The 17,680-nt window shown below is 40.0% G+C and overlaps 3 protein-coding genes across 3 annotated transcripts in view; 1 reads left to right on the top strand and 2 right to left on the bottom strand.

Moving 5' to 3' along the window:
• LOC146470431 (uncharacterized) overlaps window positions 1-17,185 on the top strand; it is a 24,823-nt gene extending 7,638 nt beyond the window's left edge. Inside the window, exon 3 of the mRNA XM_085122005.1 lies at window positions 16,267-17,185. Coding sequence (XP_084978131.1) covers window positions 16,267-17,006 — 740 coding nt within the window. The 3' untranslated portion in view covers window positions 17,007-17,185. The remainder of the gene's footprint in view (window positions 1-16,266) is intronic.
• On the bottom strand, window positions 833-2,674 carry LOC146470433 (uncharacterized). Its single transcript, XM_085122000.1, has one exon. It carries the CDS (start codon window positions 2,659-2,661, stop codon window positions 1,051-1,053), a length of 1,611 nt encoding a protein of 536 aa, XP_084978126.1. The 5' UTR covers window positions 2,662-2,674; the 3' UTR covers window positions 833-1,050.
• Window positions 5,545-9,511, bottom strand: LOC146470432 (uncharacterized). Its single transcript, XM_085121902.1, has 2 exons — window positions 7,927-9,511; window positions 5,545-5,726 (listed from the first exon to the last, which is right to left on the bottom strand). Exons 1-2 carry the CDS (start codon window positions 8,303-8,305, stop codon window positions 5,545-5,547), a joined length of 561 nt encoding a protein of 186 aa, XP_084978028.1. The 5' UTR covers window positions 8,306-9,511.
• Window positions 17,186-17,680: the final 495 nt, after the last annotated feature.

Below are 17,680 nucleotides of genomic sequence, written 5' to 3'. Positions count from 1 at the left end.
CAAATATCATAAAAGGATAAATGCCGTCATTACATCAAATTCGAAGCAAAGACAGTTGTCTCGCAAACCCGGTTCTCAGTTTAATAAAACTTATTAGAATATTTACTGAAATGAACAACCTTTCGGAGCCGACTCTTTTCTTTCATGTTTCCGAAATACGGCTGTTAACCGAAAACTGATACGTCTGGTCAGAAGAAGGAAAATGTCTTTCTCTCTTTTGGTCGGTGGCGAATGTGGATGTGATTCAAGAATTAGGATTCTGTCGTGTGGGATCCTACCTCTTGTGTCGTGCAACAAGAGTGTATCAGGTCACAAAAAACTGTTGAAATTTAGTGGCTGTGAAACGGAAGTCGAGCTCATACTAGCAAGAAGTGCCAGCCTGTTTTCAAACACCGCCGAACATCCAGGAAATGACCATATGTCCCTTGCACCGTGAACGTTTGGGTATTGGTTGGCGGTAATCTCGTACCCTGATCTCAGTCGGTTCGGGAATGTCGAGATTAGGTTGGCGATCGATAAAGTCATGCAGCTTGGCGAGCGAGAAGAAGTTACCAAATTGTCCAGTTAAAATGTTGAGGGAGCTTTGTGAGAATCTGGGATTAAATGTGGATGGAACTTACCGTTCATTGATCTGCTTACCCAGCTTGTTGGAGAAAGGTCATGTGCAGGTAAATGACACCTGCCAAAATTATAATTATAATTATTATTATTATTATTATTATTATTATTATTATTTTTTTTTTTTTTTTTTTTTTTTTTTTTTTTTTTAAACAATAAAAAAAAATACTTTCTTTATTATAATATTCCAAGCAAAATTGATATTTACAAGTTAAAAGTAGAAAAAAAGAGCTATTAAAACCTATTTACAATTCAATATTTAAAATTCATTTCGATTAAAAAAAAAAGCGACTATTTCCAAGTACAACAGAGCTATTTTCAAGCACAATTTTTTAACAATAGTAAGACTAAAATTTTGATGAAATAAAAAAGTTGTTAAAAAGATCCTAAAATACTAATTTACAACGTCACGCCATCATTCACTTTCTAAAATTAGCGGAGACACGCTTGGCTAGCGTTTAAGCGGCAGTCATCTATGAAATCCCCAAATGGAATTTTGTGAAAAGGTGTTCTGGAGCCTCGTACGCATGTGTGTACCGACTTTAAAATCTCAAAAGAAAGCAATGTTCTAATCCAAGTGATAGTAATGTGATAAGGTTCCTCATTCTTTTCTGAGAGCTTCTCGGCTAGGCGTTTGAGAAAACAATTGCAGTCGGCTCCCATCCCACCGTTGGTTCCAAAAACTAGGGGAGTGAAAGATCCCATTTCAACGTCCAGCACCCTCTGTTGGTACTTCCGCTTTTTCTCTTCTTCCTGCTCTTTAAAGATTGTCGATGTTGCTTTTCCCTGGTTACACTTGGAGTTAACATGCGTTACTCTGACATCGAAAAATGCTGTAACTCCTCGAGACCAAAAGCCCCCTGCCTTCATGTCCAGTCTTGCCTCCGGACTTGTCACCGCGCTTCTGAGGTTGAATTGCTCATTGTCGAGAGGTTGTAGTTGTGGTTCGACTTCAACGTTGGTGCAAACCTTACCAAGAAAAGAGGTAAGTAGGTTGCGGACGCCATCATGTCTCTGCGCCACGAACCCTCCCTTTTTGCATGACAGGGAATGGCAGACGGTATACTTCTCCCCACAAACACACTTGCTTGGTAAATCAGACAGGGGAAAATTATACCTTAAACGCAGAGAGTCTCTGAATTCTTGTTTATTCAGCACTAAGCCTTGATCGACAAGAGGTACTGCGGTAAGCCACGAGCTCGCACCCTTGTCTCTCGATTGGTTAACTGACCGCAGCAGATCCGAGGGTAGAGTGGAATCAATACTTTCCATTCTCGATTTCACCGACGCAATTTTTGAAGCTTGATGTTGTCTTTTTAACTCCTCCGTGGACCTCTCGCCTGCCACCATGAAAGTGCTCTGTTTGGTGATGGAATCTACGTGCGATGCTGTTATTGTCGTAGAAGCAGCAAACTGCTGTGGAGCTTCAAACCGTAAGTCAGGTACGCCAAGCCCTCCTTGAGCGGGTGTCAAAGTAAAAAGCTGACGCAGATTGCTAGGGATGGGCTCCGTTTGACCTAATAGTGTTGGGAGGAGTAAGTCGTCAATCGCCTCTTGAATAGGGTCAACGTAATCTTCAAACGACTCTATTGTGCGCATGAAATAGGTAAACTTGGATTTGTAACCCTTCGTGAAAACAGTGTAGGCTGCATGAGGCTGGCTCCTTGCTATTTCAGATAGGGCTTCGAGTTCTCCTTTCCATCCAAGGACCTTTTCCCGACAATATTGATCTTTGAACTCTTGAGATCCGATGACGGCCCCTAAGTGGCGCTGACCTTCAGTAATAATATTAACCTCGTCTCCAAACACCTTCTTTGCCTCAACTGCAAGTACGTCCGACTTGACAATCAGCCAGCTCTTTGGTCCATTCACTAGATAACCATACTTCTTTCCTTCCTGACTCAGGTGATTGTACCAATTATACAAGGGCACGATTTGTCCACCCCCCGCAGAGTCGTCGGCTAGCCATACTTGCTTAACACCTGGTGTGCTTATCCTTAAGCTCTGGATCATGATAGATGTATTGACCGAGTACCAGGGCATGGCTAAGGGATCCCCCTGCGTTATTATTTATTATTATTATTATTATTATTATTATTATTATTATTATTATTATTATTATTATTATTATTATTATTATTATTATTATTATTATTATTAGTAGTAGTAGTAGTAGTAGTAGTAGTAGTAGTATTATTACAGTCAACTCTCTTGTGAGCGACCACCCTTGGTGCACGACAAAGTGGTCGCTTACGGGAAAGATCAACAAACTAAGCCTAATACTGGATTGATTAATTAATTACAAAAAAATGTTACCTTAGCAGCTAAAATCAGGCAAATAGAAACTTATTTATTTGATTTTTTCACATTTATTCATTCTTCTTATGAAACTTTGTATAACATGGTTCATGGTTCATTTTGGAACAGATCACTGTAACAATTCCCGTTTACCTAAAGATCTAATTGTAGCCATCTTCTCTGTCTGTAAACTGTCATTATCTGTCAGCAGTACGGGGAAGCGTCATCAAAATTGAACTTTTGTCACTTCTGAGTAATGATTTACATGCGATCATGCGTGATTATGTTGTGTGGTCGCTTACCAGAAACAGAAAACAAAAGAATGCGTGATTTCTGGCCTAAAAAGTGGTCGCGGTCCCTTAAGAAATTTGAGTGGAGGTCGCTTACGAGACAGCTCTTGAAACAGTATTTAACTGAGAAACAAAACCGTTGTTTACAAGGTGGTCGCTTACGGAAGGTGGTCGCCTATGAGAGAGTTGACTGTATTATTATTATTATTATTTATTATTATTATTATTATTATTATTATTATTATCATTATTATTATTATTATTATTATTATTATTATAACCTTCCCAAATCTCACATTGTAAGCTGCAATTGGACAGTGCAACATAAGCTAAAGTTGCCAAAAATTTGGCATTAATAAAGGAGTGTTATGGAAGACAAGTCTGCCAGAATACTTTTTCATATAGAATTGTTTATTTTGACGAACCCCTAAGATGTTTAGTTTATGTGTGGTTGGTGCACTTCATGCAGTCCTCGTTTGATCAGAATTGGATATAATGAAAGTGTTTGCAATAGGTTAAGGACGAAGATCGAAGGGCCAGACTCTCTATCTCCGCTAGAATCTGGGCTAAAATAAATTCTTTTTCTTTTTCAGTCACAATTTTTGAGCGACAAATAGAAGACGCTGTGCGTGAGTTTGCCCCGCGCGCGAAAGTCCTGCGACTTGTCGCGCGCGACCGTGAGTTTCATTTCAAAGAAAATGGGTGGGAGGGTGGGGGCAGAGACCCTATGCAAAAATGACTGACATTTTAATATCCTTTTGTTTGCATTCAAATTAGCCTCACTAGCTTCGTTATTGAGTTTAAAAATCAAAAGAGTATTTTACCTTGAACGAGGCTAGTGAATGCAACAAACGGGAATGTTAAAATGTCAGTCATTTTTGCATAAGGTATATGAAAACCCAGTTATATGGTACAAGCTGATCACTGTCAACTTAAAAACATTTATTCATTTTCTATTTTTAGTCAACCTTAGCCTGAAAGTGCTTTGAAAAGCCTTGACTTTTATTTAATCTTTTTTAAGTTCGTAAAACAAATGTGTACTGCAGTAAGCCACCCATTTGCCGGTTTATTGGTTGGAGTTCCCGTTGAGTTAATTCACGTCTTCCTAGACAAATAGCGACAAGAAGTTTATTGTCTTTTTTCGCTTAGCTTAAGTTATAAAATATGTTTGCCAGTTTTGACCTTTTCCAGTCTCAAGGTTCGCGTAAGCGAGTTTTGCCAAAGAAGGGGTATTGGAAGTTGCGTGAGCGTGACGCAAAGTAACACAAAGTGACGTTCCGTGTTGATCACGTGAATTTCTGTAAAACTGTATTCGAAATAGACGAAAATACTGCACAAATTTCTGGTTGGAACGGCTGAGCTCGCGGTGAAAGATTCACAATGGTTTGTAGCTTGGCTTGTATAGTAGGGAACGTAAGATTAAACCGAGAACTAAGAAAATAACGGCAAAGAAATCAAGTTTGTTGAAGGTCAGTGACAGGAATGAGGTGAGTCACGGCAAAAATGTAGAAATTATGCAAACCCATTGCCAGACGCGATTTTGTTATGTTAACTTGCTACACTTTAGGTTATGATTTCAATTCAAAAAAAAGAACATAAAAGGGATTTACCGCAGTTGATACTTCGTACAAATAGATGTTTCAAGCGGCTTATTTGAATAAAACAATGTAAGTTTTATCAACAATTCAAGTGTGTTTGTTGTTCATTTCAAAACGGCGGATAGTGAAAATATGCTCAGTTTAGAAATGTTTTTTTCTTAACGTACGAAAGATCCCAAGAAATTGAAGCGATAGAAACTGAAAACTATCATAAATTGTACCCCCGGAAGGTTTTTCGGTGAGATTTTTTGAGTACCACAGGTAGTTATGGCTAGTTTGTTGGAGGTCCTAACAAAGCCTTTAAGAGAAGCCGCTGGTATTCCTTAAAAAAAAAATCGTAAAATATTTATAAGAAGAGTTGCCTGGCTATGTTACAAGTCAGAGAACTAAAAAAGCATTTAATGAATAGGATTTGCGTGTAAGAGATTCAAAAGTTACGATTGCTTGATTCGGTAGCTTAATGAATGCTGACATTATTTGAGGCTTTGTTGACCACAAATGCCGTTGATAATTTAAAATTCGTTTCTCGTAAACGAGTGGTTATTTGGTTAAATGGATATCCTTTTCATAAGTGTGGTACTAGGGCCTATCAATCTACAAAGTATGAGCGAATTCGAATTTTGAGCTGTGTCCGGGATTTCTTTGGTTTTTACAGACATTTACTCTTAAATATTAACCGATGTGCAGCATAAAATTTTTATTGTCTGGACAATAATTTCTTTATCCTGCCCCTCTCCAAATTATATATCAAAACAAGAAACACTATTGTTTGGGCTTGCTCTGTTTGGTGGGAAGGGTGTTTGACAAGGAATATCGACAAACTCTCCAATTTTGGATAAACTTTGGCTATGTGTAGGGCGGTCGGGATATGTACCGGAGAGAGCTGCATGTGTGCTGGAGCGAGGCGTCGAAATCTCTGAATCTGTAAACAGGACAAAGAGTCTGCCGGGTCATTCTTAATACCAGGCACATGTCGCGCACGAAATAGTATGTTATTTTGTAAGCACACAAGCACCAGTCTTCGCACAAATGACATGAGGAGCTTATCCCGACAACTGTTCTTATTAATAATATGAACCAAGGCCTCATTGTCTGTGAAGAATGTGATACGCTGATTACGCATCAAAGGGCCCCAGATGATAACACTCAGGACAATTGGGTAAAATTCCAACGCAGCAATGTTAAAAGACTTCCAAGAGTCAGGCCAAGGGCCATAAAACCATTGGTCTCTGAAAACCGCCCCATAGCCAAACGAACCAGAAGCATCAGTATAGAGCTGGAGACTGGGATTAGTTATCCAATTTTGATTTAAGAAAAAGGATGAACCATTAAAGTTTGATAAGAAAGCTAGCCATGTTCGCATATCAGACTAAACTGCCCTAGTCAATCGAATAAAATGTTGTGGACGAGCTATCCCTATAGTCAAGTCAATGAGACGACGCAGGAATGCACGTCCAGGAAGAACCACTGAACAAGCAAAATTCAGCAACCCTATTAGAGACTGTAATTCCCGAAGGGTGACCTTCTTGCGTTTTAAATAGTCTGATAGCAGGGAGGCAAAGCGCATTATCTTGTCGCGGGGTAAGCGCGCTTCCGAGTGCACAGTATCCAGCTCTATACCAGCAAATGATAAGACAGTAGAAGGCCCAACAGTTTTATCAGGGGCCATTGGTATACCTAGGTAGGAGCAGAGTTCCAGGAAAAGGGCTAGCTCTCTAGAACACTGCTCATGGGATCCAGAAATAATCAAAAAATCATCCAAAAGATGTAACATGTAAGATATCCCTAATCTACCCTATCTGGGCAATCCACTGAACAGCTGTACTGAGGGCCTCGAAAGTCTTACAGGAACTTGCCAGGCCCATGGGCAAACATCGGTCAAAATAGTAATTACCTCGGCAATAGATACCAAGTAGATGTTAATCCGCTGGCCAAATAGGAATAATACGGAAAGCACTCTTGATATCGGTTTTCGCTAAAAAACTGCCAACCCCAGACCTCACAATCAGCCCAACAGCATCATCAATATGAGAGTAAGTAACACTGGAGTCCTCAACAGGAATCCCATCGTTGACAGAAGCCCCGTAAGGGTATGATAAATGCTGTATGCAACGAAATCCACCAGGTGTTTTCTTCCCCATTGGGGTACTACCCCAATGGGTGACACCCGAAAATTTTGGTGTGTAAAGGGGCCAGCTACTCGCTGTGCCAACAACTCCTTTGTTAAATAATGATCAATCACGCCAGGATGATGTTCAGCTGATAACAAATTAGGGGAAGAAGAAGAAGAGGATGGGCCTTGAAAAGGGATAGGAAAACCAAGGCCAAAACCATTAATCAAATATTCAGCAGCAGAAGTTGAATACCCAGACAAAAGAGGAGCTACCTATTTATTCTGACTGGAGTTGGTAATGCGAGGCTTGGTTTGACTGGGGGGCTTAGATCCTGGGGCACGAAAATTACACTTGGAGCTTGGATGGTTTTGATGACATTTATGACATTCATGTTTAAATGAACAACCCGCACAGTTACCTCCTCTGTGATATTTTCGACAATAGCCAATAGGCACATAAGTGCTACCCCGAGAGGAGCGAGATGTGTTAAGAGGCACATTAGTATTCTTGCGGGGGAACTGCTGAGATCTTATCCAAAGCTCAAAGTGAATAGTGCCCCAAGGAAAATCTGCTGACTTTTGCTGCCTCAAATAGCGGAAATTAGTGTCATAGTAAATCCAATTTGCCCCTCTGCCAAGTCTCTCACCACCTCCCCATCCTTCATCAGGGCTGGAGCTTCTGCAGGAAATTTAGAGGTGTATATTCCAACAAATACCTAGAAAGCAGAAGTCCAAGCTGCAATAGTGCTAATGTTTTTGGTCTTCTGAAGTGGCTCAAGACACAATGTAGGCTGACCAGGGGATTCCGTAGAGGTATTAATTGAAATATTAAATTTTTCGTCATTGGGTGTCACTGTGATTAGCTGCCCAAAATTGATAAATTCATTAGCCCAAATTTTGGCCTTTAATTTCAGTGTCACCCTGGCATCAATTGGCAAAGACATGGAAGTAAATATTTCCCCTGGCCGGTCATGGGGTTGGGCTAGAGCCACCCCAGTTAAAGGCTCACCTGAGAGAGAACGGAGGACAGAAGCCACAGACCCCTGTACAGTAGCATCTGCCCTAAGGGTAACATTAGGTGAGGTGTGGGCAAGAGTATCCTGGACTTGCGTTTCCATCAGTGTGGACGCCGAGGTAGACTGCTCAGACACCATAAATGGGGTCAAAGATTGGATAACTGCTTGCGATACTGCTCTGGCGATGCCCTGGACCATGGTTGAAGTGGGGGTGGCTATGGATGTCGATGTGGAAGTTGATGTTCCTGTTGCCGTTGATGTAGATATGGATGTTGAGGTCGAAGCCAAGGGTCCTGTGCGCACACGGCTTACACGTGGAGCCAGCGGGCCTGAACTACGTGGCACCTTCTTAGAGCGTGATGGACGAGGCATTATCCTATGGGAAAAATTGTAAAGACAAAAACAAAACAGGCAACAGGCAAAGCAAGGCCAGACCAGATCAAAATATTTGGGCGTGTTTGTTAGAGCCCAGATAAAAACAATACAGGATATTACATCAAACACAAACAAAATATAATCAGCACGGTAGCATGGCAGACAATACAACACAGTGTCGCCGCAGAGTGCTCCGTATTATGCTGTAAAAATATACTGTGCCAATACAGCGCCAGTGACATCATGCCTGACGGGTGGTATGAAAATATCATGATACCCCAAAATAGCCAGGACAACAATAAATAATGTAGGACCAAAAATGTCCACAAAGGATAGGATCAAATTCCTAACACAAATTAAAAGTAAGGTGTCAGTTAATGCCATGGAACAATCATCACAGCCAATACTGACTAAAATAAAAATTGACATACAATGAGGCAAAATGACAATATTATGTTGGGATTATCTACCTAGCCTAAAGTTGGTACAGATACCAAATTATAAATGAATAAAGGACATAAATGTGCCCAATTTTGCGGTTACATGTTCCACAGAAGTATATTCATTGTTGATGTGGAATGAAAAGCGCAGCACCCAACTAACATGGAAATTCAACAGATAAAATAAATTATGATGATGGAATGATAGCGTGGTCTGAGGAAAATCATATAATGTAAGCTAAGTTCTCGGCATACAAAACATCTCATGTACTAGGCCTATTGGAAAGCATAGAAACGCCTTTTAATATGGCCCCCCGGTAGCTTCGATATAGGCAATACTGCCCATGAGGATTCAAATGAACGCCATCAGGCAAAAGGACTCGACGAGAAAGGGGCTGGATTTCCAAATGTTCCCACATAAATACAAACTGTTGACCGTCAAAAAGCGGTTCAAGCATCTTATTGAACGTGGCGGCCCTATTGTTGAAATCCTCCTGAGGCAAACCCGTCCCGCGTTGCCGCCGAGGAAGGACTTTGCAAATACTGACAACGGTAGAAGATGCTACAGACTGCAGGAAATCGACCAAGTCTAATACCTCCCCAATTACAACCTCGGGAGGTTGAGAACTTAGATCATTTGTCCCGATCTCAAGGATAATGACCCTGGGAAGAGGCCCGTTAGCAAATAGAAGCCGTAATTCCCGGGCTAGTCGTGGAACGGTCAACCCACCGATGCCATGCAATGACACAGTCGCGGTCTGAGTTAAATGAATGATTTTCCAGTAATCAGATACCTATGTTATGCGCACAGGATTCTGGGATCGCCAGGGGGCAAACATTGCAAGTCGCCAGAAAGAAATGTATGGCGTAAAGTTGTTTCTTTGTCAAAAGCAGTGGTTTTGGACAAAGAGTAACGCATTTTCGCCGTGATTTTATGAGAAGCGGAGGTGACTAATGTTTGTGCGTGGAAATTGTAAGTTTTTGTGTGGTTGATGCGATAAAATCTATCGATTAACACTCTTGCGTAAGGTTGATTGTGAAATCCACTGAATCTACATCAAGTTATTCTATTGAAAAAGTACAAACTTAGGTAGCTTAGGTGTAAATTTGAGGGGATTGACTCAATAAAGCCTTTTCAGTTGTAATTATGTGTGTCGAGATTGTTTTCTTTTTAGTTACGTACGTGAGTTATAACTTCATGGCTGCTGAAATTTTACCCAAACAAATGAGAGAAATTATTGTGCGAGGGTATGGAAATACCGAGCTATTGCGCTGTGGAGGGTTGAAACCAGTGATAGTTAACAAGGGGAAATCTCCCCTGGCCAGAGCAACGAGAATGCTAACTCAGGATAATTGTCTAATCATTCTGTGGCGTAATCAAAACACAGGAGGAAAATACTAACTAAAGCTCCCACTACACAAACCTCACAGTTACAGAGCGGATCGGCGAAGTGATATTTAATAACAGAAACACAAACGGACTAAAGAGGACTTAAGCCCTCAATTTAACGTATTGCATAGCTTTCAAACGAGCTACAATGATAAAGAAAGGATCAAAAGACAGATAGCCGTGATAAGAAACACAACATCTTGCGACAAAAGCAAATAGCCGGGCTCAGCAACACAAAAGCTGCAAGGTACATATATTCCGTTCAAATCCTATCCGTACAGTGATAAAAAGAGAGGCTATACTGTCACCGGATGCACTGAAATGGGCCATACCAAACCTGAACCAAATGCCACAAAGTACATAAGAACGGCAGTCGCTAAACAGAAACAACAAGAGTTCTAATAAACGATACGCATAACCCAGAAATGACCTTTGAGATCATAATACAGAACGGGGATGCACAATCTGCGAGCCAGCGAGGCATGCGAGGCATGCGAGGCAGACGTGCGAGGCACTCAGGTTAGCCTGAAAAACACTTCGGTTAGCCTAAAAAGCTCTCTGGTTAGCCTATAAAGCAATCAGGTTAGCTTAAATAGCTCCCCGGTTAGCTTAACGGTTAGCATTTATGTTGGGGGTTGTTCATGCCTCGCATGCCTCGCATGTTTTGTTCATGCCTCGCACGTCTGCCTCGCATGCCTCGCAATGGCTCGCATGCCTCGCTGGCTCGCATATTGTATACACACTTCTATCTAAAGGCTGGTTTCCATATGATCGCGGATCGCAGATCGCAGATCGCAATAAGGTCTGCGATCGTCTGCGATCATATGGAAACTACTTCTGCGATCGTCTGCGATCCTGCGATCGTGATGCACTACTAGGAGGTACCCTGTGAAATCCATGTGAAAGCCATGTGAAAATCATGTGAATTTTATACCTCGTTTCACAGGGTTTTCACATGGTTTTCACATGGTTATTCACATAGAATTTCACAGGAGTGTGAAAAAGTATGTGAAATTACCCTGTGAAACGGGCTCCGCATTTTCATAGCCTATTTCACAGGATAACATGTGAAATACCATGTGAAAATTGTTGTGAAATCTAATTCACAATTTTGACAAAAATCATCCTGTGAAAATACATGTGAAAACATTAATACTGTGAAATATCATGTGAAAAAGGATGTGAAAACAACAATGATGTGAAATACCATGTGAAAAGGGGCGTGAAGTGAATCATAAAAGATGTGAAACTATTAATCATGTGAAATACCATGTGAAAAAGTAAAACAAAAACAGGCCCATATGTACAGTAATAGATAGTTCCTTTGAATTTTATTGATGCTCATTATATTAATATTGTTAATCTGAAACTTTTACACAAAAATTCTCCACTCCATGGCACTCTGATTAAGAAATTTTGGGAAGACTGAGCACTGACATTCACAGCTATGGCTAGCTAGCTAGTTGCTTTGCTAGCTAGGATATGTGTGATCGTTTGATCATGAGTTAACCTCCATGAGAAATTATTGTTCAGTATGAATTGACGCAATTCAAACTAGCACGCTAGGAAACGACAATGACTTCAAAGAAAAGGCAAATAGTAGAGAAGTGAATATATAACTCAGCTTGACAATTAATGGGCAGCATATGTTCACTCTTCTTCTACATATCCCAAGATATACACAATTATAGCTAGCAAATAAAAGAGAAACAAATGATTGTCATAAAATTTTATCACTTGTAGAGCACAGCACACACTTTGTTATGCATGAATGCCTGGAAAATCACGATAGGCAATTGCTAGAAATGAGCACAAATATAAATTGGCCATGCATATCGGCTAGAATATCAAATCAGATAAAACTGATTGTTTCTGTAAGTGATGCATGTAGAAAATTAGAATATTCCTTTCACTCTCCAAAAAGTAAGGGGAGTGGGGCTGAAGCCCCCCCTCCACAGTCTCTGATCTTGTAAGAGTATTTACTGAAGCCCCCAAATCTCCCTCCTAGTCTCTTATAATATTATTACTGAGGATGAACAGTTTTTAAATTGGGTGCCTTTCCAGAGACCAAGTGTGAAAATTTCATCCACTTTACAATAGAATACAAATTTTATAATATTTTCTAAAATTATAATATGTAAGATTATTAGAGCAATTACAATAGGATTATGATAACATAAAATAAGACAAAATTACAATACAATCACTATAAAAATAATACAATAAAAACTTTAAACATCTTCCGCAGGAGAATGTACACTGTTTAGTTATTTGGTAATTTGCTCCTGAGTACTATATAGTAGTAATTAAAATAGAGTCCAACAGTCATAATTGACTTATCATGTTGAGCAGGACGTGGTGACTTCACTCTGAAGCTCAGTACAGTCTTGAGTATCGGCCTTGACAACAATATTGAGTTGAAAATCTGTAGTAAAACAGAAAATTGATTGCTGTAACTTACTAAGTGAGTTCTTCTGGGTGATCACAGTAATCTTGTTGGTTTCTGAGTAAAATGAGGGTATTCAGCCTTTAACTGACATCTGAGGTGGCAGTTACAAAAATATACACCGAATGGGCATGAAGTTGATCATGAACTGATCTCCATGCAACTTCATTTAAATCAACATCATGTAAGTCTCAAGACATTATATTAAACCGGCTACAAATAATAACATTTATTACCCCGTAAAACAATTGCAAAGGCTTTATATTAAAAATAAATAGGGAATGTCTACTTCAAAAATCTCAAATTTGCTTTACAAAATGCAAAATTCAAAAGGGGCAATTGCACTCGCTCAGAAGATCTATAAAATCACACATTTTCCCGCAGTGACTTTCATCAAAATTATTGTGTGAAATCTTACCTCTTTCTAAAAGTAGCTATCCACATTTGTTGCTTTAATCCATCATTTTTTAGCTTAACAGAGGTAAAAATCCAGAGGAAACGACTCCTGAACGCTTGAATCCCGCCTAAAACGATCTAAAATCTAAAATGAAACCGTTTTTCCCGAGCCTGCAGTGCCATATCTGCTGACCAAAATGGCTTTGTTCATGCCCAGTCTTCCCAGTCTGAATGAAATCCAAGATGGCTGCCGGTACTCAGTTAGACTCCAGTCGCTTTCTTGCTCATTTTAAAAGCTAGCATTGCGCACAAAGGTCGTTGGAATTATGATTCAAAGCATTGCTGTTCTTTTTGGCATTAATTGGAGCCAAGATTCATCAAAGAAGGTTTGAAAGTAATAGTGTTTTCACAAGTGCAGTTCAGTGTACGACCAATAATTATTGTAAGCTTAAGACTTTAAATTAAAATAACATACAAATACTGCTCACTGTTGTGGTATAGTCAACAAGTATATATCCTTGCTCTTTCTTCCAAACCATTTGTTATTGTTACATTATTTAATTTGCCATGGAATGGTTAAATATATGGTTCAGATTAAAACTTACCGTACAACAAAGAAACTGTGAATTGAAATTCTAGTGTACAGTGAAGTTGTGATTGGTGTGGGTACAAAACATGTACAGCTGCCTCAAAATCATATTTTGTAATAGCTGAACAAATATGAACTCAGCTGAATAAAGTAGGAATAAATTATAATACAGACTATTTTATACATATGAAAAGTATGTTTCCATGAGTCATTAAAGATATTGTGGTGAGTTTCATGGATTATTAATGGCCCATGAAATCAAAGACCACACCACCAGCCATTTTCATGGCCCATAAAAGACCTATCACATGACTTTTCATGGGCCATGAAATACACTGTGATGAATTGCATGGAAAATTCATGGCCCATGAACGTCTCTCCTAATCAAATTCATGGGTCATGAAATAAAATGCTACATTTTTCATGGAAAATTCATGCCCACAAATAAGGCCATGAAATTTCATTTTGCAGTTTTCAGGGGCCATGAAATGCCTTTCATGGGGTATTCACAGAAAATTCATGGCATTTTCATAAAACTGTAGTTCATAGTGTATACATCTTAAAATTTCACATATTTTTTCACATGGCTGATAATTTTGCCAAGAAACACTTTTTATTTCACAGGGTGTTTCACATGGTGACATGTTCATTCTTATAATCAAGTCATGTTTCACAGGGTATTTCACATGGTCTTTTAACTTGCAAGATACATCTTAAAATTTCACATATTTTTTCACATGGCTGATAATCTTGCCAAGAAACACTTTTTATTTCACAGGGTTTTTCACAGGGTGTTTCACATGATAAAAAAATTCACATGATTTTCACATAGTTTTCACATGGATTTCACAGGGTACCTCCTAGTAGTGATGGCAGACGATCGCAGAGGATAGAACCATGTTCTATCTCCTGCGATCAATTGCGATTGTTTGCGATCTGCGATCCGCGATCATATGGAAACCAGCCTTTAGATAGAACATGGTTCTATCTTCTGCGATCGTCTGCGATCACGATCGCAGGATCGCAGAAGTAGTTTCCATATGATCGCAGACGATCGCAGACCTTACTGCGATCTGCGATCCGCGATCATATGGAAACCAGCCTTTAAAAAGCTATACCCGTGAGGGCAAAACTAAAACACGCACGTGAGCACGAAGGCTTGTCAACCCTATATTTATACACCTCATACAGCACAGTGACCACCGCCTGGCATCGGTTGTTAATATCGGCACACATACAATTACAACTGAAAAGGCTTTATTGAGTCAATCCCCTCAAATTAATACCTACGTTTGTATTATTTCGAGACTATTGGTCACCATTACTTGATCAGTTGATGTAGATTCAGTAGATTGCAAAATCAACATTTCGCATAATTTTATCGATAGATTTCATCCCAGTCATAACACAAAATCTTACAATTTCCACGCACCAACATTAGTCACCTCCGCTTCTCACAAAATCACGGCGAAAATGCGTTATTTTTTGCCCGAAATCACTGCTTTTGACGAAGAAACAACTTTATGCCATACACTTCTTTATGGCGACTTGCAATGTTTGCCCCCTGGCGATCCCAGAATCCAGTGCGCATAACATAGGTATCTGATTACTGGAAAATCATTCATTGAAATCCAGAGCGCCACAGAGATCAAATTTGCATTGCAAATCAGCGTGAAGTCTCTTCACAAAAGAATGACCCGAAACAAGGCTACTTGGGAGAGGTGAAGCCATGGGACAAATGAGAAAATTGGAAAACAAAATTTTATAAATTACGAGCGTAAGCTTAGAATAATAATCTCACCAAAGGGCGCCAATAGTAACAATTGTGTCAAACTGGGAAGCTAAACGATAGTCAAAAACCCAAATATCCAAAAACGTCTCAAAACTAATGAGCAACTAGAACCTCTGTGGTGAAGAACTACAACAAAATTACAGCACTAACCTGTTCAAACAGAGGTAAAATTAAGTACAAGACGATCAAACGCTTCTTCGCCGTCGAGTCCAAAACCACATGGGAAGGATAGATCGCCTAGAGGGTTCCCAGAATGTTCCAATATGTTACACCCCCTACTGGAATACCCTAGCCAGTATAGCTACAGTGGACTCCCGATAACTCGAACGTTCAAGGGAAATTGAAAATGGTTCGAGTTATCGGGAGTTCGAGTTATCGAGGGTAAAATTATATAGAAAATGGCCTGAAAGGAAAGGAAAATTGGTTCGAGTTAGCGGGAGGTTCAAGTTAGCGAGGGTTCGAGTTATCGGGAGTCGACTGTACATGTAGTTCAGTTTAAATATTAACCGAGGGGCAACATAAAATTTTTATTGTCTGGACAATAATTTCCAAGTCCGTGAAATCGAGACAAAAGTTTGGAATTCGCTCGATAAACCGTAGTAGTCTTCGTTTGTGTGGGCTCTTTTACCGAACTGCGGTTGGCCTCTGCCATTTGGAATAAACTAAAATCTCCAAGATTTTTTTGACACACGTGGCCTGCTGTTGGCCAGGGACTTATCCGTACCGCCAAGATCGTGGGGACGAGGTCCTCACTACGGTGCCAACCAAATCCAAATACAGGAAGACAAACTGACAGACATTGACCAGTTCGAGACTGACAGATGAGGGAATGTGAAATAATTTGAAGACTGCCATAAACGAAAGATACCCGCGTACACAGGCATCTCTTTTTCCCTTCTCAACAGATTATTATCGCATGATTGCTGGCAAATACGACGACTTCTACAAAGAATTTCACGAAGGTGCCATTCCCGTCTTACTGAAATGTTTAGATTTGAAAGCAGGACACGTGGTTGCTGACATTGGTAGTGGAACGGGCGCCATTGCCACAGAACTCTTTGAATTGTCAGGGCTAGAAAATCCTATTTGGTGTGTAGATCCCAGCGTGGAAATGCAACAAGTTGCTCGCCAAAAGAAAGGGGTTTATACGATTCTGAAAACGGCCGAAGAATTTTTTTCGGATTCGCAAATCAGCGGAAGTTTTGACAGGGTTATAGCTGTTATGAGTGCGTATAATTTTGTTAACCCTGATGTTGTTTTTAAAGGGATACTTCGTTCTCTACGTCCCGGTGGTATTTTCCTCCTGGTAACCACCCTAAAAACCGGTCATCCGTTTTTCAAAAGTGCAGAAAAGGTAGTGAGACAAAGTATTGGGAAAGAACGGGAAAGCCACTTTTCTATCCTATCCAATTTGAATGCAAAAGTTTCTCAGCAACAGTTTTCCTTTCCACTAAGTTTGAAAAAATCCAAGCTGTATGAAAAGTTTCGATGTCGTTTTAACAGCATGCTGAAACATTTTAGTGATGATCAAATCGAAGAGGGAGTTAGAGAGCTTGAGAATGACGTATTTAAGGATATGAAGGATGATGACCTTATCATGTACGAGCATACCCTGCTTGTGGTAAGAGCAGAGAAAGTCGATTGAGCCATAATTCATGATAGCTCATGTTAAATTTCAGAAAACATAACTCCTTTATGTAATTAATGGCTACAGTTGCAGTTGTTTTGGTATTTCTAATAAAATGGCTGCAAAAACGTTTAATTTGTGAACGCCATTGTCCAATGCATACTCGCGTCGTTCTAAATATGTTCCCTTCTTGAAACGGCCTGAGCTATCGTAGCCTTTTTTGAGCTTGGCTGATCGCTTTTCATTACCGTAGTTTCAGGACTAAGCTCCCCCCCCCCCCCCCCACCCCTCCAATTAGGCGTCTCCCTTGATGAAGCACCCTGTTGATGAATGGACACCAACCACATCCTCAGAAAAGCTGTCAAGACGAAATCAAGAAATAACAGTAGCTGGCTCAGGGATGCTGTCGATTATGATATCTTGTTCATAAACATAGAAAAGAAAAAAAATTAACATTATACTCTGAATGAGCCTGAGCTAGACTTGACTGAGCTAGGCTGATCGTTTTTCTGTACCGTAGTGCATTGATTAAGCGCCCCCTCAATTAAGGAAAAAAAACTAAACAAATATACCAAGCTATGTTCTGAATGAGAGAGAGTAGTACCGCGCATGTCATTCCGGCCGTGGCAGACCTTTTAGTACCATAAAACTCGTAAATACGTTCCCTTCTTAAAACAGACCTTGACCCAGCT

Source organism: Pavona decussata, unplaced genomic scaffold, assembly GCF_977016875.1.
Source record: "Pavona decussata unplaced genomic scaffold, jaPavDecu1.1 SCAFFOLD_114, whole genome shotgun sequence".
Taxonomy (NCBI): domain Eukaryota; kingdom Metazoa; phylum Cnidaria; class Anthozoa; order Scleractinia; family Agariciidae; genus Pavona; species Pavona decussata.
This window is presented reverse-complemented; position numbering and strand designations above follow the sequence as displayed.